This window comes from Pseudophryne corroboree, chromosome 9 (assembly GCF_028390025.1).
Source record: "Pseudophryne corroboree isolate aPseCor3 chromosome 9, aPseCor3.hap2, whole genome shotgun sequence".
Lineage (NCBI taxonomy): Eukaryota > Metazoa > Chordata > Amphibia > Anura > Myobatrachidae > Pseudophryne > Pseudophryne corroboree.
The window spans coordinates 429,107,126-429,131,132 of record NC_086452.1 but is presented as its reverse complement, the minus strand read 5'-3'; the positions used below and the strand labels follow the sequence as shown (position 1 = coordinate 429,131,132).

Here is a 24,007-nt window from a genome sequence, read left to right as displayed (position 1 = left end):
AAGAAATTGACTACAAGAAACGTATCTATACACGGACATAAAGGACCATTACGCTTTTTATCTTTTTCAAGGATTTTTTTTTATATTGGAATAATCAGGTGAATTTTTTCTTTTTTCATTATCGGAGACATTTTTTGAAAATTGGATATCTACCCTACATTTTCCATTTTCCTGTGGTAGCGCCAAAGGTGTTGTTCACTCTTTCTGCTATTTATGCTGGAGTCCCAAACTTCCTCCTCTCCCTATGACTTACCACTGCTTGCCCTACAGAATAGTGAGTTGTTCTACCGTCACCCCGTGTCCTCATCCTGTCTGTATTTTTATAGATGTACGTTATTCCTGGATGTCAATTTACACTGCATTGAGTATACAATTTATATTCCTTGTATGGCGCTGCAGGCACTTGGTAGCATAATAACAATAATTATAACAAACATGCACCTTATAAAAATCAGGTACATAAACAAAAAAACAAAAAAAAAACACGACATGTTGATACTATCAACTGGCGCTGGGCAACTCTTTTTTACATTTTTGTGTGTTTACTATCAATTTAATCCCCCCCCTCCACACGGATATGGATCACAAGGTCGAACCTAATTAGGTCATCAGTCGATAGGTCGACTACTATTGGTCGACATGACAAAGTTCGACATTCTGGAAATGTTGACATGTGAAAGGTCGACATGGTAACAAGGTCGACACTGGGAAACATGTCGACATGGTCCAAAGTAGACCCTGAAAAATGTCGACAAAAAAAAAAACCCAAGGTAAACAAAATTGTATTTTTATTTTTGGGGTGTCGTTTTCACAGTCACACCACATGGAACCCCAGTTAGTGTACCGCGACCTCTCGCATGGCTCGCCAAGGTTTCTATTCCCAATCCTAGTCCACGTGGATGGAAAAAGTTTAACACTCCCCCACCCCACCTCCCCAAAAAAAGCTGTTTTGACCATATGTGTGTCAGCCATTTGCTCCTGTCGTCCATTTGTACCTGTCGACCATAAGCACTGCTGGCCTTTTACATGTAGACATAATCGCCATGTCGACCATTAGTGGTCGACCTATTAACTGTCAAAGTCTTCTGGATACCCTTCCACACACACTGACACACATACAAGAAAGGGTGAAGTAGAAAATAGGATTAGATTTGTTATTTTGGCAGCGATTAGCAGACATGAAACAGTTAAAACAGGTGCAATCATAAGAGCGCAGTAACTTGATCACTCCCCAGCTGTCCCAATGTAATGACCTCCCCTTCCCCCCCAAAGTGCTTCCACCAATGGACTTTCTATAGTTCCAAACATGATTTGAAATTGATCCCACCTCTCTTTCCTCACCACATTCCTCCTCTGCTTCAGAGGAAATTGCTGCTCGCTGCCCTTCTATGAACTGAATGGGGGCTTCATGCCAGCCTTGCCCTGATCTAGTGCTCTGTGGCTTTGGAAAAGAAACTAGAATGGATTCTGAGAAGATACTGTCACATGTCTGTGGTTCACGTGGAACGTGGACTCATCTTCAAGGCTTCCAAACTGTGAGTCTTCTTAAGGCACAACATGTGGTTCTGTTTATTTTGCTGTATTTTAGGACATGTGTGATTTGCAACAGTACTGAACAATCTAACACATGTAGTCATAAGGGTAACTGTGACTCCTAATACCAATGTACAGTAGCAAAGAACTAAAACACAGGACAATGGATATTTAGTGTGTTCTACTAATCCAATTAATGCTTTGTTACATGGCTTGCTGCTGTAATGTCACTCTTTCTTTTAAGGATCTGATTTACTGGCTCCCAGATATGCCTGACCCCAAAAATTACAATATCCCACCTTTCAGTTTTAGTTCATGGTTTAACTATATTTAGGGAGGAATTCAATTGCAGGCGAAAGTGAAAAGTTTTCACGGGTGTTACTTTTTTGCCTGTTAATTTTTAATTTAACAGCTGTACGTGTGCTCCCGTTTATCGTGCAATCCAAATAGAAAAGGGGTGTTAAGTGTTTCACCCAATACTTTTTGCTTGTGTTACAGGCGTTAAGTATAGGTGGAAATGGGGGAATCTGTCTGTACCCGAACGAAGTAAAACTAATACTGGATAACAATATAGAGGTCTATTAGTGGCCGTAATAAAGTGTCAAATGGCTGTTATAAGTATTTTTTTTAAACAGTATAAAAATGATAGAAAGCAAGTGTTTTTATACAAAATGAATGCACTCCTTAAATAAGGGGGTTATAAAAGGCCAATAAGTATATTTTTGTGTCATTTTAAGCCACAGTTAATTAATAAATAAATAAATAAATATAACACATCTAACAGCCATCTGCAATCATAAAAACACCTGTCCCATTCATACAGCACCCCATATACCTGCCCTATATCAATGAACCAATTTCCTGCATTTTGCACATGTTCACCCCAAAAATGACATGTAATATTTGGATAAATTACCAAACTTTCTTGAATCATAGTGCACTAAGGTATCAGCATTTTTTTCATGGTACCCCAAGGATAAAAATTTTGAAAGAATTATTAAATTAAGTAAATTGTGCCTATCTGTCATCCTCAGGTTCCGTTATGTGGTGGTGCACAGTTGTGCTTCTGATTGTCCAAGTGTTTTATGACTGGCAGCCTCTAGCACTGGTTTTGCCTATCACTTTCACCATAAATAATTGGATTTGGTCCTGGACCACCAGACCCGAGGCACCCTTGCAAGAACTTCGTGGCACCCCAGGGTGCCTATGTATACGGTTTGAGAACCACTGGCCTAATTATTCATTAGGGAGGGTGTCTCAGTGGTTCTGAACCAAGGGGGTCATTCCGAGTTGATCGCTAGCTGCCGATGTTCGCTGCGTAGCGATCATTTAAAAAAAACTGCAAAACTACGCATGCATATGGGGTGCAATGCACACGTGCGGTGTACGGGTACGAAGAGCATCGTTGTTTTGCACTGCTTATAGCGACGATTCCATTCGCACAGCCGATCGCAAGTAGATTGACAGGACGAGGGCGTTTATAGGTGTCAACTGACCGGTTTCAAGGAGTGTTTGGGAAAAATGCAGGCGTGTCCAGGCGTTTGCAGGGCGGGTATCTGACATCAATTCCGGGACCTTCGTAGCTGCAATCATCGCACAGAATAAGTAATTAAAGGGCTGGTCTTGTTCTGCACAAAATGTGTTTGAACTCGCTCGGCTGCACACGCGTTCGCACACTTGCAAAGCGAAAATACACTCCTCCGTGGGCGGCTACTATGCATCTGCATGGCTGCTAAAAGTAGCTAGCAAGCGATCAACTCGGAATGACCTCCCAAGTTCCAACATTTTTACCTTACAATAGGAATTTTCCCCAACTTTGCACTTGCTTAGGAGGTGGTGAAAAAGACATTGCGTTAAATACCATGGAGAATTATCACGTGTCAACTTCACCTGCACTTGAATTGCACGAAAACTACTTTTCACGTGAAAACGGGTTATCGCCTGTAATTGAATTCCCCCTTTAGTCTGCTGTGTTTTATAATAATCTGTGTCCGGCAGGCGGGTAAGTGCATGTGGGCATCTAGGATTGCATAAAAACACATGTTTTCTGAAACATCTCAATCTCATTCAAAGGCATGTGCTTATTAGTGTGAAATGTTGGGGGCAGGGGTGTATCTTTCTATAGGCCAGGATGGCACTTGCCAGGGGTGCTGGCCAAGGGGTGGGGGGGTGCGACCCGGCAGTGCCACCCACGCCAGGGGATAGAATGACATAGTAGTTCTCACTGAGTACATCCCTTAGTAGTGCTCATCCACTGCCGGACTCTCAGAAGCGTATTGCACTCTGACACTCTCTGTGACTACAGCCACAATGATGGTGAATATAGCCGGGGAGAGGGGCACTTCCAGGTATGGGGAGGGGCGAGTCACCTCCTCTTCCTCATCCGCTCCCCTTCTCATTGGTCCCACGCGGTCTGTCACCAAACAGCAGCCACTACAATCAGCACCAGTCAGCAGTGCAGCATGAGCAGACCTGTACATTTTCTGTGGTACCGTAGCTGCACTGCATGGTCTATCCTGGCAATCTGGATCACAGCTTACAAAGAGCTCTGTATGGAGCGTTATCTAGACCAGTGACTGCCTGTCCAGCTGTGTTGAGACTATAAGTCCCAGCACACCTTGTCAACTGGATTTGCTGGGACATGTAGTGCCACCACACATAGAGAGGGTTTTTTTTAACTGTATGTATGTGTGCATATATCCCCTCGGTGTCCCTGTCCGCACCCTCCTTTTAATTCCCCCAGAGTGTCCCTGCCCGCACCATCCCTGTAACTGCCGCCTCAGTGACCCTGCCCATACACTCCTGTAATTCCCTCAGTGTCCCTGCCCACACCCTTCCCATAATTCCCCCTCAATGTCCCTGCCCGCACCATCCCTGTAACTGCCCCATCAGTGACCCTGCCCATACACTCCTATAATTCCCTCTCAGTGTCCCTGCCCACACTCTTCCCATAATTCCCTGTCAGTATCCCTGCCCACACCCACCCCATAATTCCCTCTCAGTGTCCCTACCCGCACCCTAACTGTAATTCCCCCTCAGTGTCCCTGCCTGCACACTCCTCGTAATTCCCTCTCGGTGGGGTAAATTTACTAAGGTGGGAGACTTTTAGAACTGGTGATGTTGCCCATAGCAACCAATCAGATTATATCTATTATCTGCTAGAAGCAGCTAGATAAATGGTAAGTAGAATCTGATTGGTTGCCATGGGCAACATCACCAGTTCTAAAAATCTCCCATCTTAGTAAATTTACCCCAGTGTCCCTACCCGCACCCTAACTGTAATTCCACCTCAGTATCCCTGCCTGCACACTCCTCGTAATTCCCTCTCAGTGTCCCTACCCGCACCCTAACCGTAATTCCCCCTCAGTGTCCCTGCCTGCACCCATCCCTGTAATTCTCCCTCAGTGTTCCTAACCTCAGCCTCCTGTGACTCCCCCCTCAGTGTCGCTGCCCTCACACTCCTGTAATTCCCTCTCAGTGTCCCTACCCGCACCCTAACCGTAATTCACCCTCAGTATGCCTGCCCACACCCTCCCCGTAATTCCCTCAGTGTCCCTGCCCGCACCCTAACCATAATTCCCCCTCAGTGTCCCTACCCGCACCCTCTCTGTAATTCCCCCTCAGTGTCCCTGTCTGCACCCTCCCTGTAATTCTCCCTTAGTGTTCCTAACCTCAGCCTCCCTGTGACTCCCTCCTCAGTGTCCCTGCCCACATCCTCCTGTAATTCCCCCTCAGTCTCCCTGCCCGCACACTCCTGTAATTCCCCCTCAGTGGCCCTGTCTGCACCCTCCCTGTAATTGCCCCTTAGTGTCCCTGACCTCAGCCTCCCTGTAAGCTCTCCACCTCATTGTCCCTACCCGCACCCTCCCTGTAATTCCCTCTCAGTGTCCCTACCCGCACCCTAACCATAATTCCCTCTCAGTGTCCCTACCCGCACCCTAACCATAATTCCCCCTCAGTGTCCCTACCCGAACCCTCCCTGTAATTCCCTCTCAGTGTCCCTACCCGCACCCTAACCATAATTCCCCCTCAGTATCCCTACCCGCACCCTCTCTGTAATTCTCCCTCAGTGTTCCTGACCTCAGCCTACCTGTAACTCCCCCCTCTGTGTCTCTGGGTGGGGGAGGTGAGGGGCGCCAGTTCCTTATTTTGCCAGGGGCACTCAGACCCCTAGATACACCCCTGGTTGGGTGGTATGTATTACTTCACTATCTATAATTCTGATGATAATAATGCAAAAGGTCAATTATTATACACTGGGGTATATTACGAGTTACCATTGCAACGGTGTAGAAACGGCGACAACAGGTTATTGAATCTACCCCATTGACTGCAACTGTCTACAGTAACTTCTCACAACGGGACTGAATCAGTCAGGTTCCAAAAAAGTTAATCAAATTCCATCATTAACAGTTTTATGCTAAAGAAACATTGTGCAGGTGCCGGGACCCGGCCGGTGGCAGGACAAAGCGGTAGGTACCAGGCAGAACGGCCAGCGGCAGCCCCCCTCCTCCATCCAGGTAGGTGCCGCCGCTGGTTCTCAATTTAGCATAAGGAAGTGAGCTGACTGCTGTGGCTGTATGGAAAAGCTGTACACCAGGCATTCCCAGCCACGGTCCTCAAGGCACACTAAAAGTGCAGGTTTAGTGATATCCTTAATTAGTAGCTCAGTTATTTTGATTTAACCATCTGTGCTGCAGCCTGGATATCCCTAAAACCTGCACTGTTGGTGTGCCTTGAGGACCGTGGTTGGGAATGCCTGCTGTACACAGTATATACATTGGGAAAGGATGATCAAGTACAGGCCAAGTGGAGTAAGTTCAGTCATTTGTGACTCAAGTAGACCTGGACACAAATACTCCTGTGATGAGGCAAATGACTTACAGGTGCTAGAAGGCTGGTATAAGGAGCCGCAGTGATGATCAGGAATACTAGCTGCCTGTTTCTGATTGCGGACTGACCTCTCCAGCTATTATATCTTTCTAGGCCACAGGTTCTCAAACTCGGTCCTCAGGACCCCACACATTGCATGTTTTGCAGCTCTCCTCACAGAATCGCAAGTGAAATAATTAACTCCCCCTGCGGACCTTTTAAAATGTGTCAGTGAGTAATTAATACACCTGTGCAGTGTGCACCTGCTGGGTTACCTGCAAAACATGCACTGTGTGGGGTCCTGAGGACCGAGTTTGAGAACCACTGTTCTAGATATTCCCATGTGGACTATGGCAGGATAGAAGATGCTCTTTTTATTTTCTCCACACAATGGGGCCTGTAGTGTTTACAGGGCTCGTATTAAGAAAATATATATATATATATATATATATAGATATAGATAGATAGATAGATAGATAGATAGATAGATGGATATAATAATGGAGGATCATCTTTAAATGTATTTCCTGTAATCAATCGACATTCCATTTGGTAGCATGCTTGAGTTACATGCGCTGTGTGGACTGTGGAGGGAAGAATACATTATAAGTCAAGTGCCAAATACTGACCTGTCACCAGCAGAAGTCACTGACAGAAATGATTGGTAAAAAGGGAAGTCTATGCAAACATACACATGATTTAAAGGGACACAGTCATGTTCTTTCTCATCATGAGGTAGCTTTCTGTTTCCAGTATTACAGATTAATCAGCTTGAACGCTGTCTACTAATGTTGGCGCCATTTTTGTTTCGCTTGGACAATAAAGTTTTTTTATTTCTATAGCCAAAAAAGAGTGTGTTATGGCCTGGACCCTGTGGTGGTTGATCATTTGCGACTTTATGCTAATACCACTACAAGCCCCAGGGCCATAGAGAGCCATGCCAGGCCCAGGTACTAGCATGGGGGCATAGCCTACAAAGGGGTGTGTCCACGCTTCCCTAAAAATACATATTAATTCAAATCCGGAGGAGCGCAAGGGATAGTTACGGCTTCCTACCTTGCTTACTCCGGGAAGCGGGTAGACCCCGCCGGCGCCATCTTCCCAGTGATATTTGAGAGTCTTTGCTCTCAATGTGTGGCCCCATCTTCTTGAAAATGTCAATGGGAAGATGGTGCTGGCCGTGATGGGGGGGACTCACCTCCCAGATGAAGGTAAGTATACTCTTGTGGAGGAGAAGGCAGCAGACCAGGGCCCTTCTAGCAAGCCCAGGTAATTAGTACCCCAACCCCCTCGGCGCCAGTGACATGTCCATCCTTGGTGGTCATCCATGTGCATAAATGTGCAAGGACTGAGACATCCACTATGAGCATCTCCAGGAGCTGCAGTCGTGCTTGGTGCGGCTTTAGACGGCACCATCTGCCGTACCATAGAAACTAGCAGTAGCCCCCTGATGTGTACAGGTTCTCCGTATGAGTGTGGCCTCCATTGTGAGTGATTAAACCTACAATGAATACATGTCACCGCACATGAATGCCCAATTCCTTTTTTAATACACTTTTACGTGCGTGGGTCTGAACTTGCCACCGCAACTCTATATAAACACACAATCAGGACGCATATGCAGTATAGAAAAAAGAAACACTCAACTACGTCTGACACTGATACAGCGTGTGACTCGGAGACAGGCCCCTAACCACTTGCCTGGCACTAACATAAGTGATGCGCCCGCAGCCAAGAGTGAGTTACCTGGGCAGGTGGCATCAGATACGTCAGTGCTGCCCGCTGTGTCCCCCGAGGAAATCTGTTCTGCTGCAGCCCTCTGCGAGTGAAGTTTCAAGCAGCATTCTGGGTGCATGCGCTGGAACTAAAAGTGCTAGGAGGGTAACAGCGCAAACCCCCCCACTCGCGCCCTACATTCCACTGCGTTCTGCAATACGGTGTGGGGTGGGGCTATGGGTCTAAGATGGAGTGGTTGAAAGCAGGGGCAATGTTTTGGCATGTTGGGTGGGTAGGTGTGCGTATTTGCTGACCAATAAAAGTGTTTTTGTTTGGCGAGGGGGGGGGGAGGGCGGAATATATAAAAAAAGAATGACATGAGGAGTGGGGGCACTAAACAGTGGGGGGCCTATTGACGCTGGGTGTGAGGGTGAGCTCTCTGCCACCGGGATCCAATGCCACTAGAGGGGTGGGTGTATATAACACTGGAGATCTTTTGCTAATGCGGGGGCCATTTCTGATGGAAATTGGGAGGGAATGTGTAAAACACCACCTTGGTATATTTTTTTAAATAAACTATTTAATTAAAAATATTTTTCAAACTTTATTAAAGTACTAAATAATAAAAAAAAACACGTCAATTCCTGAGCATTTTTTTGTAAAATAAATAAATAATGATTGTTAGCTAAGTGGTTAATAGACCATGGTCAGGCGCGCATCCAGCACTGTCCGCTCATGTAGACAGTTGAAAACATATTTGGAGGCTTGAATCTGGGGTGAATGTGTGATTGGTGTGAATGGCAGAGGAAGGCCTAACTGTGTGAGTTCCCTGAAAGCTTTATATATAATCAACAAAACCACAGCTGTTGTGACACACACATATATAAATATATATATATATATATACATATATGTACATACATACATATAAATTTATATATATATATATATATATATATATATAAGATTTTACTCACCGGTAAATCTATTTCTCGTAGTCCGTAGTGGATGCTGGGAACTCCGAAAGGACCATGGGGAATAGCGGCTCCGCAGGAGACTGGGCACAACTAAAGAAAGCTTTTAGGTCACCTGGTGTGCACTGGCTCCTCCCACTATGACCCTCCTCCAAGCCTCAGTTAGGACACTGTGCCCGGACGAGCTGACATAATAAGGAAGGATTTTGAATCCCGGGTAAGACTCCTACCAGCCACACCAATCACACCGTATAACTCGTGATACTATACCCAGTTTAACAGTATGAAAACAACTGAGCCTCTCAACAGATGGCTCAACAATAACCCTTTAGTTAACAATAACTATGTACAAGTATTGCAGACAATCCGCACTTGGGATGGGCGCCCAGCATCCACTACGGACTACGAGAAATAGATTTACCGGTGAGTAAAATCTTTTCTCTGACGTCCTAGTGGATGCTGGGAACTCCGAAAGGACCATGGGGATTATACCAAAGCTCCCAAACGGGCGGGAGAGTGCGGATGACTCTGCAGCACCGAATGAGAGAACTCAAGGTCCTCCTCAGCCAGGGTATCAAATTTGTAGAATTTTGCAAACGTGTTTGCCCCTGACCAAGTAGCAGCTCGGCAAAGTTGTAAAGCCGAGACCCCTCGGGCAGCCGCCCAAGATGAGCCCACCTTCCTTGTGGAATGGGCTTTTACTGATTTAGGATGCGGCAGTCCAGCCGCAGAATGCGCCAGCTGAATTGTGCTACAAATCCAGCGAGCAATAGTCTGCTTAGAAGCAGGAGCACCCAGTTTGTTGGGTGCATACAGGATAAATAGCGAGTCAGTTTTCCTGACTCTAGCCGTCCTGGAAACATAAATTTTCAAGGCCCTGACTACGTCCAGTAACTTGGAATCCTCCAAGTCCCTAGTAGCCGCAGGCACCACAATAGGTTGGTTCAAGTGAAAAGCTGATACCACCTTAGGGAGAAACTGGGGACGAGTCCTCAATTCCACCCTATCCATATGGAAAATCAGATAAGGGCTTTTACATGACAAAGCTGCCAATTCTGACACACGCCTGGCTGAAGCCAAGGCCAATAACATGACCACTTTCCACGTGAGATATTTTAGATCCACGGTTTTAAGTGGCTCAAACCAATGTGATTTTAAGAAACTCAACACCACGTTGAGATCCCAAGGTGCCACTGGAGGCACAAACGGGGGCTGAATATGCAGCACTCCTTTCACAAACGTCTGAACTTCAGGTAGTGAAGCTAGTTCTTTCTGGAAGAAAATCGACAGAGCCGAGATCTGTACCTTAATGGAGCCTAATTTCAGGCCCATAGTCACTCCTGCTTGTAGGAAATGCAGAAATCGACCTAGTTGAAATTCCTCTGTTGGGGCCTTTTTGGCCTCACACCAAGCAACATATTTCCGCCATATGCGGTGATAATGCTTTGCTGTTACATCTTTCCTGGCTTTAATCAGCGTAGGAATGACTTCCTCCGGAATGCCCTTTTCCTTCAGGATCCCGCGTTCAACCGCCATGCCGTCAAACGCAGCCGCGGTAAGTCTTGGAACAGACAGGGCCCCTGCTGCAGCAGGTCCTGTCTGAGCGGCAGAGGCCATGGGTCCTCTGAGATCATCTCTTGAAGTTCCGGGTACCACGCTCGTCTTGGCCAATCCGGAACCACGAGTATTGTTCTTACTCCTCGTTTTCTTATTATTCTCAGTACCCTTGGTATGAGAGGCAGAGGAGGGAACACATAAATTGACTGGTACACCCACGGTGTCACTAGAGCGTCCACAGCTATCGCCTGAGGGTCCCTTGACCTGGCGCAATATCTCTCTAGTTTTTTGTTTAGGCGGGACGCCATCATGTCCACCTGTGGCCGTTCCCATCGATTTACAATCAGCGTGAAGACTTCTGGATGAAGTCCCCACTCTCCCGGGTGGAGGTCGTGCCTGCTGAGAAAGTCTGCTTCCCAGTTGTCCACTCCCGGAATGAACACTGCTGACAGTGCTAGTACGTGATTTTCCGCCCATCGGAGAATCCTTGTGGCTTCTGCCATTGCCATCCTGCTTCTTGTGCCGCCCTGTCGATTTACATGGGCGACTGCCGTGATGTTGTCTGACTGGATCAGTACCGGCTGGTGTAGAAGCAGGGATTTTGCCTGACTTAGGGCATTGTAAATGGCCCTTAGTTCCAGAATATTTATGTGTAGGGAAGTCTCCTGACTCGACCATAGTCCTTGGAAGTTTCTTCCCTGTGTGACTGCCCCCCAGCCTCGAAGGCTGGCATCCGTGGTCACCAGGACCCAGTCCTGTATGCCGAATCTGCGGCCCTCTAGAAGATGAGCACTCTGCAGCCACCACAGCAGAAACACCCTGGTTCTTGAAAACAGGGTTATTAGGCGATGCATCTGAAGATGCGATCCGGACCATTGGTCCAACAGGTCCCACTGAAAGATTCTGGCATGGAACCTGCCGAAAGGAATTGCTTCGTAAGAAGCCACCATCTTTCCCAGGACCCGCGTGCAGTGATGCACCGATACCTGTTTTGGTGTCAGGAGGTCTCTGACTATAGATGACAGCTCCTTGGCTTTCTCCTCCGGGAGAAACACTTTTTTCTGGACTGTATCCAGAATCATACCCAGGAACAGTAGACGTGTCGTCGGAACCAGCTGTGATTTTGGAATATTCAGAATCCAACCGTGCTGGTGTAGCACCTCCTGAGATAGTGCTACTCCCACCAACAACTGCTCCTTGGACCTCGCCTTTATTAGGAGATCGTCCAAGTACGGGATAATTAAAACTCCCTTTCTTCGAAGGAGTATCATCATTTCCGCCATTACCTTGGTAAACACCCTCGGTGCCGTGGAGAGTCCAAACGGCAGCGTCTGGAATTGGTAATGGCAATCCTGTACCACAAATCTGAGGTACTCCTGGTGAGGATAGTAAATGGGGACATGCAGGTAAGCATCCTTGATGTCCAGGGATACCATGTAATCCCCCTCGTCCAGGCTTGCAATAACCGCCCTGAGCGATTCCATCTTGAACTTGAATTTTTTTTATGTATGTGTTCAAGGATTTCAAATTTAAAATGGGTCTCACCGAATCGTCCGGTTTCGGTACCACAAACAGTGTGGAATAGTAACCCCGTCCTTGTTGAAGTAGGGGCACCTTGATTATCACCTGCTGGGAATACAGCTTGTGAATTGCCGCTAGCACAGCCTCCCTGTCTGAAGGAGTAATCGGCAAGGCAGATTTTAGGAACCGGTGGGGTGGAGACGCCTCGAATTCCAGTTTGTACCCTTGAGATACTATTTGCAGGATCCAGGGATCCACCTGTGAGCGAGCCCACTGATCGCTGAAATTTTTGAGGCGGCCCCCCACCGTACCTGGCCCCGCCTGTGGAGCCCCACCGTCATGCGGCGGACTTGGAAGAAGCGGGGGAGGACTTTTGCTCCTGGGAACTTGCTGTTTGTTGCAGCCTTTTTCCCCTACCTCTGCCTCTGGACAGAAAGGACCCGCCTTTTCCACGCCTGTTTTTCTGAGTCCGAAAGGACTGTACCTGATAAAACTGCTCCTTTTTAGGCTGTGAGGGAACATGGGGTAAAAACGCTGACTTCCCAGCAGTTGCTGTGGAAAGTGGAAACTAGGTCCGAGAGACCATCCCCAAATAACTCCTCACCCTTATAAGGCAAAACTTCCATGTGCCTTTTTGAATCTGCATCCCCTGTCCACTGGCGAGTCCATAAGCCTCTCCTAGCAGAAATGGACAATGCACTTATTTTAGATGCCAGCCGGCAGATCTCCCTCTGTGCATCTCTCATGTATAAGACTGAGTCTTTTATATGCTCCTATGGTTAGCAGAATAGTGTCCCTGTCTAGGGTGTCAATATTTTCTGACAGGGAATCTGACCACGCAGCGGCAGCACTGCACATCCATGCTGACGCAATAGCTGGTCTAAGTATAATGCCTGAGTGTGTATATACAGACTTCAGGATCGCCTCCTGCTTTCTATCAGCATGTTCCTTGAGGGCGGCCGTATCCGGAGACGGTAGTGCCACCTTTTTAGACAAACGTGTGAGCGCTTTATCCACCCTAGGGGGTGTCTCCCAACGTGACCTATCCTCTGGCGGGAAAGGGAACGCCATTAGTAACTTCTTAGAGATTACCAATCTTTTATCAGGGAAAGCCCACGCTTCTTCACACACTTCATTTAATTCTTCAGATGGGGGAAAAACTACGGGTAGTTTTTTCTCCACAAACATAATACCCTTTTTAGTGGTACCTGGGTTTATATCAGAAATTTGTAACACCTCTTTCATTGCTTCAATCATGCAACGAATGGCCTTAGTGGACATTAGACTAGACTCATCGTCGTCGACACTGGTGTCAGTATCCGTGTCGACATCCGCGTCTGCCATCTGAGGTAGCGGGCGTTTTAGAGCCCCCGATGGCCTTTGAGACGCCTGGACAGGCACGAGCTGAGAAGCCGGCTGTCCCGCATTTGGCATGTTGTCAAATTTTTTGTGTAAGGAGTCGACACGTGCACGCAATTCCTTCCATAAGTCCATCCACTCAGGTGTCTGCCCCGCAGGGGGTGACATCCCTTCTATAGGCATCTGCTCCGCCTCAACATCATTATCCTCATCAAACATGTCGACACAGCCGTACCGACACACCGCACACACACATGGAATGCTCTAACAGAGGACAGGACCCACAAAAGCCCTTTGGGGAGACAGAGTGAGAGTATGCCAGCACACACCAGAGCGCTATATAATGCAGGGACTAACTGAATTATGTCCCCTATAGCTGCTGTTATATATACTGCGCCTAAATTTAGTGCCCCCCCCCCCTCTCTTTTTTACCCTTTTCTGTAGTGTAGACTGCAGGGGAGAGCCAGGGAGCTTCCTTCCAGCGGAGCTGTGAGGGAGAAATGGCGCCAGTGTGCTGAAGGAGATAGCTCCGCCCCTTTTTCGCGGACTTTTCTCCCGCTTTTTTATGGATTCTGGCAGGGGTAATTATCACATATATAGCCTCTGGGGCTATATATTGTGGTATTTTTGCCAGCCAAGGTGTTTTTATTGCTGCTCAGGGCGCCCCCCCCTAGCGCCCTGCACCCTCAGTGACCGGAGTGTGAAGTGTGTATGAGAAGCAATGGCGCACAGCTGCAGTGCTGTGCGCTACCGCAGTGCTGTGCGCTACCTTGGTGAAGACTGATGTCTTCTGCCGCCGATTTTCCGTCTTCTTGCTTCTGGCTCTGTAAGGGGGACGGCGGCGCGGCTCCGGGACCGAACACCAAGGCCAGTTCCATGCGGTCGATCCCTCTGGAGCTAATGGTGTCCAGTAGCCTAAGAAGCCCAAGCTAGCTGCAAGCAGGTAGGTTCGCTTCTTCTCCCCTTAGTCCCTCGCTGCAGTGAGCCTGTTGCCAGCAGGTCTCACTGTAAAATAAAAAACCTAATTATATACTTTCTTTTTAGAAGCTCAGGAGAGCCCCTAGTGTGCATCCAACCTCGGCCGGGCACAAAATCTAACTGAGGCTTGGAGGAGGGTCATAGTGGGAGGAGCCAGTGCACACCAGGTGACCTAAAAGCTTTCTTTAGTTGTGCCCAGTCTCCTGCGGAGCCGCTATTCCCCATGGTCCTTTCGGAGTTCCCAGCATCCACTAGGACTATCTATCCTGAGATCTGCTAAGCACTGGAAACCTTATTTGGTGTAGTTTAAAGTAGGTACACAGGTGCATACCTCCCAACACGACCCTCTCCAGGAGGGACACAATGCTCTGTTCCTGGACTTCCCTCTTAATGTATGATTGCCATCACCTGTGCTGCTGAAACGCCTTTATTTTCAAATAACTAGTTCACCACAGGTGAAGGCAATCATTAATTAAGAGAGAAGTCCAGGAACAGGGCATTCTGTCCCTCCTGGAGAGGGTCATGTTGGGAGGTATGCAGGTGATAGGGGTTTCTTGGGAAACATTACTGGTATGCATCTCCTCCTGCATTTGCAGTGCAGCAATACAGTGGCAATCCTTGCTGAATTAGGCCCCTAGTGTAACAATATGCAAATGCCAGTGTAAGCATTCCCCTTGTGAACTACCGTGCAATGGACTTAGCAGTAGTCACCCAATAGCCAGGGGCCAAAAGGTAGTTGTCCAAAAACCAATGGTCAAAATATAGGGAAGCAGCCATGGAAATAACAGATTCCGCAATTACAAAGACATAGGAATGGCCATTGGTGCTTAATATCAATGACGTAAAACCATTGACAGGGAATTATCAATGGTTTGCACTCATCTATGAACATCTCTGCTGTGGGAAACGGTGGAAATTAGCGGTGTATCCGGGGTGGGTTCCATATCGCCTACGCATCAGAAAAACAAAAACACCTACCTCTCAGCCATCGATGGTAGAGAACCATCAGATCCCTGTTTCAATGGCAAAAACTTCAACCATCAGTGGCACACCATTGATTGTTGCTCACCATTGATTATCGATGGCCATATAGTACCTACAAAGACAAGCGCAGTAACTGTACCGCTCACATTATTAAAGGGAAGTTGACAATCAATAACATCTGAGCATGAGAAACATTTGCATATAAGAGGACAGCAGATGCAGGATGCAGCCGCAATTGGAAGACAAGGAAAACAATGTGTCTGAGCAGCAGAGTGACCTCAACATGTTGGAAAAAGGCTGATCTCAAATGGAAACATAGGCGTGCGCAGGGGGGGTGCCTGGTGCGCACAGGCACCCCCTAATGTCCAGCATTCCCCACATGCCTGCACATTAGGGCAGTGCAGCACAGCGATCCCCACCGAGCCTGCTGCTCAGTCCTGTGCTATTCCTCGCTGCCAGTAGTGCATTTACCGGTATGCTCGCTGACTTCCTGGGACGCGCAGCTGGAAAATCTCAGGCAGTCTGGGCAGTGGGCTCCTCTCTTACAGAGTACTGCATCAGCCGCCACCGCATTTCTGCTTGTCCCCCTCCTCCTGCATCTCTTGCCCGGCTGCGGTGACCCCACCAGAGCCACTACACATCCCACCGCGCCTGACTGGAGAGACCGCGGAGCCTCCTCCCAACCTCCAGGTAACTTGCTCTCCCACTCTCTCCCTCCCTCCCATGCCCCTCTCTTTATACCCCCATGCCTCTCACTCTCTCCATGCCCCCTCACCCTTCATGCCACCCCTCTCCATGCCTCTCACTCTCTCCATGTCACCCCCATCCCAATGCCCCTCTCGCTCTTCATGCCTCTCTCTCCTTGTGCCCCCCCCCCTCTCCATGCCTCTCTCTCTCCATAATATATATATGTTGCTCATACTGTGTGGCGTAATGTCAACTTTGGGCTCATACTGTGTGGGGTAATGTGAATTTTAGCTCATACTGTGTGGCGTAATGTGAATTTCGGCTCATACTGTGTGGCATAATGTGAATTTCAGCTCATACTGTGTGGCATAATGTGAATTTCAGCTCATACTGTGTGGGGTAATGTGAATTTCGACTCATACTGTTTGGAGTAATGTGATTAAGCCATGTGATTTTAATGAAAGAATGTAAAATAGTGCTAGACATGTCCCTGGGCGGTGCTAGACATGCCCAAAAGGCGGTGCTAGACACGCCCCTCCAGCGGTGCACCCCCTAATATAATTAGCTGCGCACGCCTATGAATGGAAATAAACTACAGGCAAATAATAAGGCACTAAGAGCACACAAGATTCTCAAACAACCAGTCGGGCAAGTCAGTGGCCGAATTAGTAACCTGACAGTATACACCCTCTCCAAGGTAATTGACTGATGAGAGTAGAAAGCAGCAATTAGTCCTGGGGCATGAATATCAGCTGCAGAGTCCCCGGATCTCTCAGCAAAATGATCGCCTTTCCAGTTGATGAGAAATAGGAGCTGCCCTTTGATCTAGCATTTTGCAATACTTCAGTAAGACATTTTCAGAGACCATGTGCCTTCTATCTGACATAAAGACCCACTTATAAAGCCAGCTCTACTAGTGTTTGTAGGACATCTAGGTGGGAGAAAGGAAAGCGAGGGATTGCCAGATGAAATATTTTATTTTACTACAAATAGTTGTTTGATTCTTCTCTTCCCAAATGGTAGACCAAGTATACATTTTCCTTTCCTTAGTTAGTCAGGCCTTGCTTAAACTAGCAGCAGATCAATTGCACCACAAAACCCATTAAAAACAGTTCCTACTCACGAAGACAGGCTTGATTGCAGTCTCTTGTCTAGACTTGACTATCTGAAACTAACGTGGAATATAACATGAATGAATATGCCTTTGGACACTTTACTGACACTTTTGAGTAGAAGCGTGAGGTACTGCTTCATATTTGTGACCTCATATGAGGATAGACAGCCTTCAAACCAGCTGCACTGTACATTCATAGAGGAAAGCACTTCAGTTCATCTGGATCCTGCCTGTGCCTGGACCCTGGCTCAACCATTCCAACGTTATCCTCCATCTGAGCATTGTTGCTGTTCTACTCTCTCCATGGCCTTGTCAACATTCACTGCACCACAGACGGACTGAGATTTGGACCACCATCTGGCCATTTCCATAGTACTCACACATCACCATGGTTTTGTTAGCTTATTCCCCAACAGTTGCCACCACTGTCGGCTTTTGTGACTGCCTCGTTCGTTTGCTCCTCTGGAATTTGTGGGTGGCTTCACAGTGGGGACTCTTTTCTTTTTTTCGACCTGCTTAAGGTGGCTTCCTTCTGTGACTCCTTCCATGAGACGTACCATCACATTACTGAGCTTTTGGTGATTCGGATCAGGACCCCTAGGGCAAATAAAAACACTTGCTGGAGAGTGTATAATGCTTGAGGGCAAATGTGGATCAGGCTTAGGATCACTGGAGTGAGTGCCGTAAGCGCAACTGTCTGGTTTTAGGAAACCTGGAATACCAGGTAGTACATCGGAGGCAGGCAGCTGAAGATATAAGAGCTGGGTGCTATGGGCCGATCGTTTATGGACTACAGAGGATCTGTACATATTGAGGATTTGTACTGCACATGCACTGATCTTCTGCTGCGAAGTCTATCGGGGGCCCCCATTTTCTGGAGGTGCAGAGGTCAGGGTCCACGTCGTGTGACACAGATTTTCTGGCCTCGGCTATAGAGCTGCGATGACTCAAACAGGTGGCTAAGCCAATGCTGCATCTTAGGATGCAGCAACGGATCACAGAAGCAGGTGGTGTCTATATACATAAGACACCTACTGTTGCATTAGCATGTTTTCCCTTTGCTGCTGCATCTAAAGACGCAGCAGCGTTGTGAACTGCGTCCATTTCTGAATCAGGCCCTAGGCACACTAGGGGCAGACTGCTGGTTAGGTTGGAATCGAGAGCTAAACACAAATAGAAGCAGATTGCAAGTGATGCCAGAACTGAGTGCTTTGCACGATGGAAGCAGGCTGCAGGAGGTGCTGAAGCTGAGTGGTTTGCACAAGTGAAGCAGGCTGCAGGTGGTGTTGAAGCGGTGTGCTGTGCACAATGGAAGCAGGCTGTAGGTACAGAATGCAGAATGCAGTAGCAATACTGGTGACTGGTATGAATGCAACATGATATTGCAAGAGACTGATGACAGGAACAGGATCAGATGCAGAATGCTGTTTAGTAATGCAGGAGACTGATAACCGTGTCAGATGCAGAATGCTGGTTAGCAGTGCAGGAGACTGATGACTGGATCAGATGCAGAATGCTGTTTAGCAGTGCAGGAGACTGATGACAGGATCAGATGCAGAATGCTGTTTAGTAATGCAGGAGACTGATAACCGTGTCAGATGCAGAATGCTGGTTAGCAGTGCAGGAGACTGATGACTGGATCAGATGCAGAATGCTGTTTAGCAGTGCAGGAGACTGATGACTGGATCAGATGGACCATGCTGTTTAGCAATGCAGGAGACTGCTAACTAGGGGGGTTATTCCGAGTTGATCGCTAGCTGCCGTTGTCCGCAGCACAGCGATCAGGCTAAAATCGGCACTTCTACGCATGTGTATGGGGCACAATGCGCACGCGCAACGTACTTTCACAACAGCCGATGCAGTCTCACACAAGGTCTAGCAACGCTTTTCAGTCGCACTGCTGGCCGCAGAGTGATTGACAGGAAGTGGGTGTTTCTGGGAGGTAACTGACCGTTTTCGGGGAGTGTGTGTAAAAATGTAGGCGTGTCAGATACAAACGCAGGCATACCTGGAGAAACGCAGGCATGGCTGGCCGAACGCAGGGCGCGTTCATGACATCAAAACAGGAACTAAATAGTCTGAGGTGATCACTAGCTAGGAGTAGGTCTGGAGCTGCTCAGAAACGACACAATCTTTTTTTGCAGCAGTGCTGCGATCCTTTCGTTCGCACTTCTGTTAAGCTAAGATACACTCCCAGAGGGCGGCGGCTTAGCGTTTGCACGACTGCTAAAAGCAGCTAGCGAGCGAACAACTCGGAATGAGGGCCCATGTTGTTTTGCAGTGCAGGAGACTGATGACTGATCAGATGCAGAATGCTATTAGTAGTGCAGGAGACTGATGCCTGGATCAGATACAGAATGCTATTAGTAGTGCAGGAGACTGATGCCTGGATCAGATACAGAATGCTATTAGTAGTGCAGGAGACTGATGACTGGATCAGATGCAGAATGCTTTTTAGCAGTGCAGGAGACTGATGACAGGATCAGATGCAGAATGCTATTAGTAGTGCAAGAGACTGATGACGGGATCAGATGAACAGGGCCGTTTCTTGGGGCAGGCAAGCAGTGCAACCGCACTGGGCGCCCGCCGCGGCACTAAATGTGGCTCCCTGCTTCCCCCTCCTATTTCTCCCCGAGTAACCCGCTCGGGGGGCGGAGTTTTACGGAATGATGCGGTTGCGTCGTTACGTCACGACACAACCCTGTCACTCCGCGAACCCCCCACCCCCGAGCGGAGTACAGAGGGGTATCCAAGTTAGGAAGAGGGAAAGGCCGGCACGAGGAGCGACTGGTGAGGCGGGCCGAAGAGCGGTAATCGCCTCTGTAAGTATTCTCTCTCTCTCTCAATGTGTAAAATGGGGACACCTGCCGTAATGTGTGAAATGGGGACTCTTGCCTGCCGTAGTGTGGGGATTTAATGTATCAAGGGCATTGCAGTGTGTGGTATAATATGGTGCAGGGGGCATTACTGTGTGGGGCTTAAGATGGTAGAATTTTTTTTTTCTGTGGTGGTCGTGATCTGTTGGAGCAGGGTCAAAAACTGGATTGTGAGGTAGTCTTTTCAGACGAGGCCATGCCCATTTAAATGAGGCCACGCCCCTTGCCGGGCGCGCAAGTTTTTTTTATCTAGGTGGGGGGGGGCACATTTTTTAATGTCATGGGGGGGCGCATTTTTAAATCTCGCACTGGGAGCCAAATTGGCTAGAAACAGCCCTGCAGATGCAGAATGCTATTAGTAGTGCAAGAGACTGATGACAGGATCAGAACGCTGATGACACCAGGAGACAGGGCACTGACCTCTTTGGAAATAAGTTGTTCTGGCAATGAACACAGTGCAGGTCCAGTTTTAAATAATGTGCTCCTAGTGCCAACAGGCTGAGTGGTGCATGTGAGCACGATTACTCGAATCCAGTTGGTCAGATCAGTCAGGTGAGCACAATTTCAGGAACCGCTGGCAGAGAACGCTAAACTCACATGCTGATTGGTTAGCACTGCGTTCTAGAATGTCACACACGGCCAGGACGAATACAAACAGCTGCGAGATGACCCGGTAACGGCGACTCGGACTCGACATGTGACACTTTCCTGCCAGCATCTTCCTGATTTCCTCTTGCTAGCCTCTCATTGAGCCATAATGACAGAATCTTCGTACAGGGTGCTCAGACTCAACTTCTTGCTACATAAGTTTTGACTTAACACTCTAGGTCCAATGTTGAATGAGACACCATTGCAGGTCTTGTATTGCAACTTGCAGCCTACATTGCCGCAGAAGACGGCCACTCTATTTTTCTGCTAGCTAGGCTCTTTGCGCTTAACGTATACATTAATTGGGGGTCATTCCGAGTTGTTCGCTCGGTAAAAATCTTCGCATCGCAGCGATTTTCCGCTTAATGCGCATGCGCAATGTCCGCACTGCGACTGCGCCAAGTAAATTTGCTATGCACTTAGGAATTTTACTCACGGCATTTTCATCGTTCTGGTGATCGTAATGTGATTGACAGGAAATGGGTGTTACTGGGCGGAAACAGGCCGTTTTATGGGCGTGTGGGAAAAAACGCTACCGTTTCCGGAAAAAACGCAGGAGTGGCCGGAGAAACGGGGGAGTGTCTGGGCGAACGCTGGGTGTGTTTGTGACGTCAAACCAGGAACGACAAGCACTGAACTGATCGCAGAAGCCGAGTAAGTCTGGAGCTACTCAGAAACTGCTACGAGGTGTGTAATCGCAATATTGCGAATACATCGTTCGCAATTTTAAGATGCTAAGATTCACTCCCAGTCCGCTTGCGAGCGAACAACTCGGAATGACCCCCATAGTGTCTGCACTTTCTGAGCATTCCAGGTCTCCACTTGACCTTGGCCCCTGCATCATCATGACCCCATCTAGGCCACTACATTACCCCCTCCCTTTAGAATATAAGCTCTGACGGGCAGGGTCTCATGTTTGCTCACTGTTGACTTCACTTGCTCTTACCATGTCTTACGCTGAATAATTTTTTCATGCAATTTGACTGAAATGTCATCTATTAATTTTATTATACATAACCGTAATGTTCCGTTATGTCATGGCAGTCTTGTATGTTTTGAGCCATATTATCCTGACTGTCATGTAAATTGATAAAAATTGCCCCCATTAATTATTCTGCTTAATTGCGACTTACATGCCTCTAATCGGGGGTCATTCCGAGTTGATCGTAGCTATGCTAAATTTAGCACAGCTACGATCATTCACACTGACATGTGGGGGGATGTCCAGCACAGGGCTAGCCCGCCCCGCATGTCAGTGCCGCTCCCCGCAGAAGTGCAAAGGCATCGCACAGCGGCGATGCCTTTGCACTTCAAGAGTAGCTCCTGGCCAGTGCTTTAGCTGCGGCATGACGTCACATGCAGCTGTGACATCACGCAGCCGCTGCGGCCCGTCCTCAGTTCGGTCCGGCCACGCCTGCGTTGGCCGGACCGCTCCCACAAACCGGCGGCCAAATGCCGCCGTTCCGCCCCCTCCCGCCCAGCGACCGCCTCTGCCTGTCAATCAGGCAGAGGCGATCGCAACCCTGCTACGGCCTTCGGCCGTCTGGCATGCGCCGGCGCACTACGGCACCGGCGCATGCGCAGTAGAGACCCGTTCGCTCGGCTGCGCCAAACAGCAGCGAGCGAACGGGTCAGAATGACCCACATTATGCGGATATTGTCTGTATGCCTCGCAATGGGGTCATTAATTCCATCCATGCACTATTTATATTACTCAAACTGTTTTGTGTGCGTCATATCTTTTTTATTCAGGACCTAATTCAGACTGGATTGCTGCAGTGGCAGCGATCGCAGTCTGAAGCCCTTTGTGCGCACTCCGGGAAGCCCAGTGAGACGCTAACAGCATCTCAGGGCTGCGATCGCCTCTGCCTGATTGACAAGCAGAGGCGGTCGTGGAGCGGGAGGGGGCGTGCCAACGGCGTTAGAACGCCGTTGGTGGGGCGCGGTCCGGACAACGCAGGCGTGTCCGGACAGTTGCTGGGGTAGAACTTGACTGCTGCGTGACGTCACATGCCTGCAAGCGCAGCTAGCCGTGCAATGCTTTTGTACCTGTGCAGGGGGGGGGGGGGGGGTGTAGGACTTGACATGCGGGGCGGACTAGCCCTGTGCTGGGCGTCCCCCCGCATGCCAGAGAAACTGATCGTAGATGTGCTACATTTGGCACATCTACGATCAGATCTGAATTACCCCTTCAGTACTGTGCTGCCAAATCTGTGGCGCCTTATAATTAAACTTTGCTAATAATATTTTGATCAGAACATTTAAGCTATTCACCTGAATTTGCCTAGCATTATAAATGGCACAGAGGTCATATGCTAAACGCAAGTGTCTTGTTACTCGCAATCCAAGGTAGGACAGTACAATCCACAAGTATACATAGTTCTGGTTTAATAATAATCTCCAATCAATAACCACCAATGAAATAACAGCCTGTAATAGCGTGTGACAGTAATGGCAGAGCCAAACGTTCCCGTTTAGTCGCATTTAGTCCCTACAATGTAACTGTATACACTGGACTCTAATCCTTGGCACGTACTTGTATTAAACAAGACTGTTTTACATCATACACGGATTTGCAGGATACTAGACTGAGCACTGATCTCTTCGGATTACATTTAATATTCCACGGTGATCCCAGCAAAATGTAGGCAGATTTTAAGTCATTTCAAGATAATACCTCAATCTGTGTTCTCCTATCTTGCAACATATGGAGCTGGTCTTAGAGGGATATGACGAGGTCTGCAACTGACCGTGTCTCATAATTCTGCATATTCACTACTAGCTTCCCTGCTATTATCTACATGTTTTCTTAAAAGTCTGTATTAATAGACAGCCAAAAAAATATATATATTGGGCTATTGAAATATTGAAAGCTGCCATACATCACATAGGATATAGGGGGTAATTCAGACTTCATCGCTGCAGCGGCAGCAATCGCAGTCTGAATCACTTTGTGGAGTGCGCAGGCGCAGCCTGGGAGCCCAGTGAGATGCTAACAGCATCTCACTGGTGCAATTGCCTTTGCCTGATTGACAGGCAGAGGCAGTTGAGGGACAGGAGGGGGCGCAGTCCGGACAATGGAGGCGTGTCCGTACCATGGGGGCGGGGGTAGGCAGGCCGCGGCGGCTGCGTGACATCACAGGCAGCCACTGCAACCAGGGTCGCGGCGAGTAGCGGCCTGCCAGTGC

General features: G+C 48.2%; 1 protein-coding gene across 1 annotated transcript in view; it reads left to right on the top strand.

The window, feature by feature from the left end:
• Window positions 1–1,324: 1,324 nt before the first annotated feature.
• LOC134958417 (SRSF protein kinase 3-like) overlaps window positions 1,325–24,007 on the top strand; it is an 81,848-nt gene continuing 59,165 nt past the window's right edge. The window contains exon 1 of the mRNA XM_063941012.1: window positions 1,325–1,535. Coding sequence (XP_063797082.1) covers window positions 1,398–1,535 — 138 coding nt within the window. The 5' untranslated portion in view covers window positions 1,325–1,397. The remainder of the gene's footprint in view (window positions 1,536–24,007) is intronic.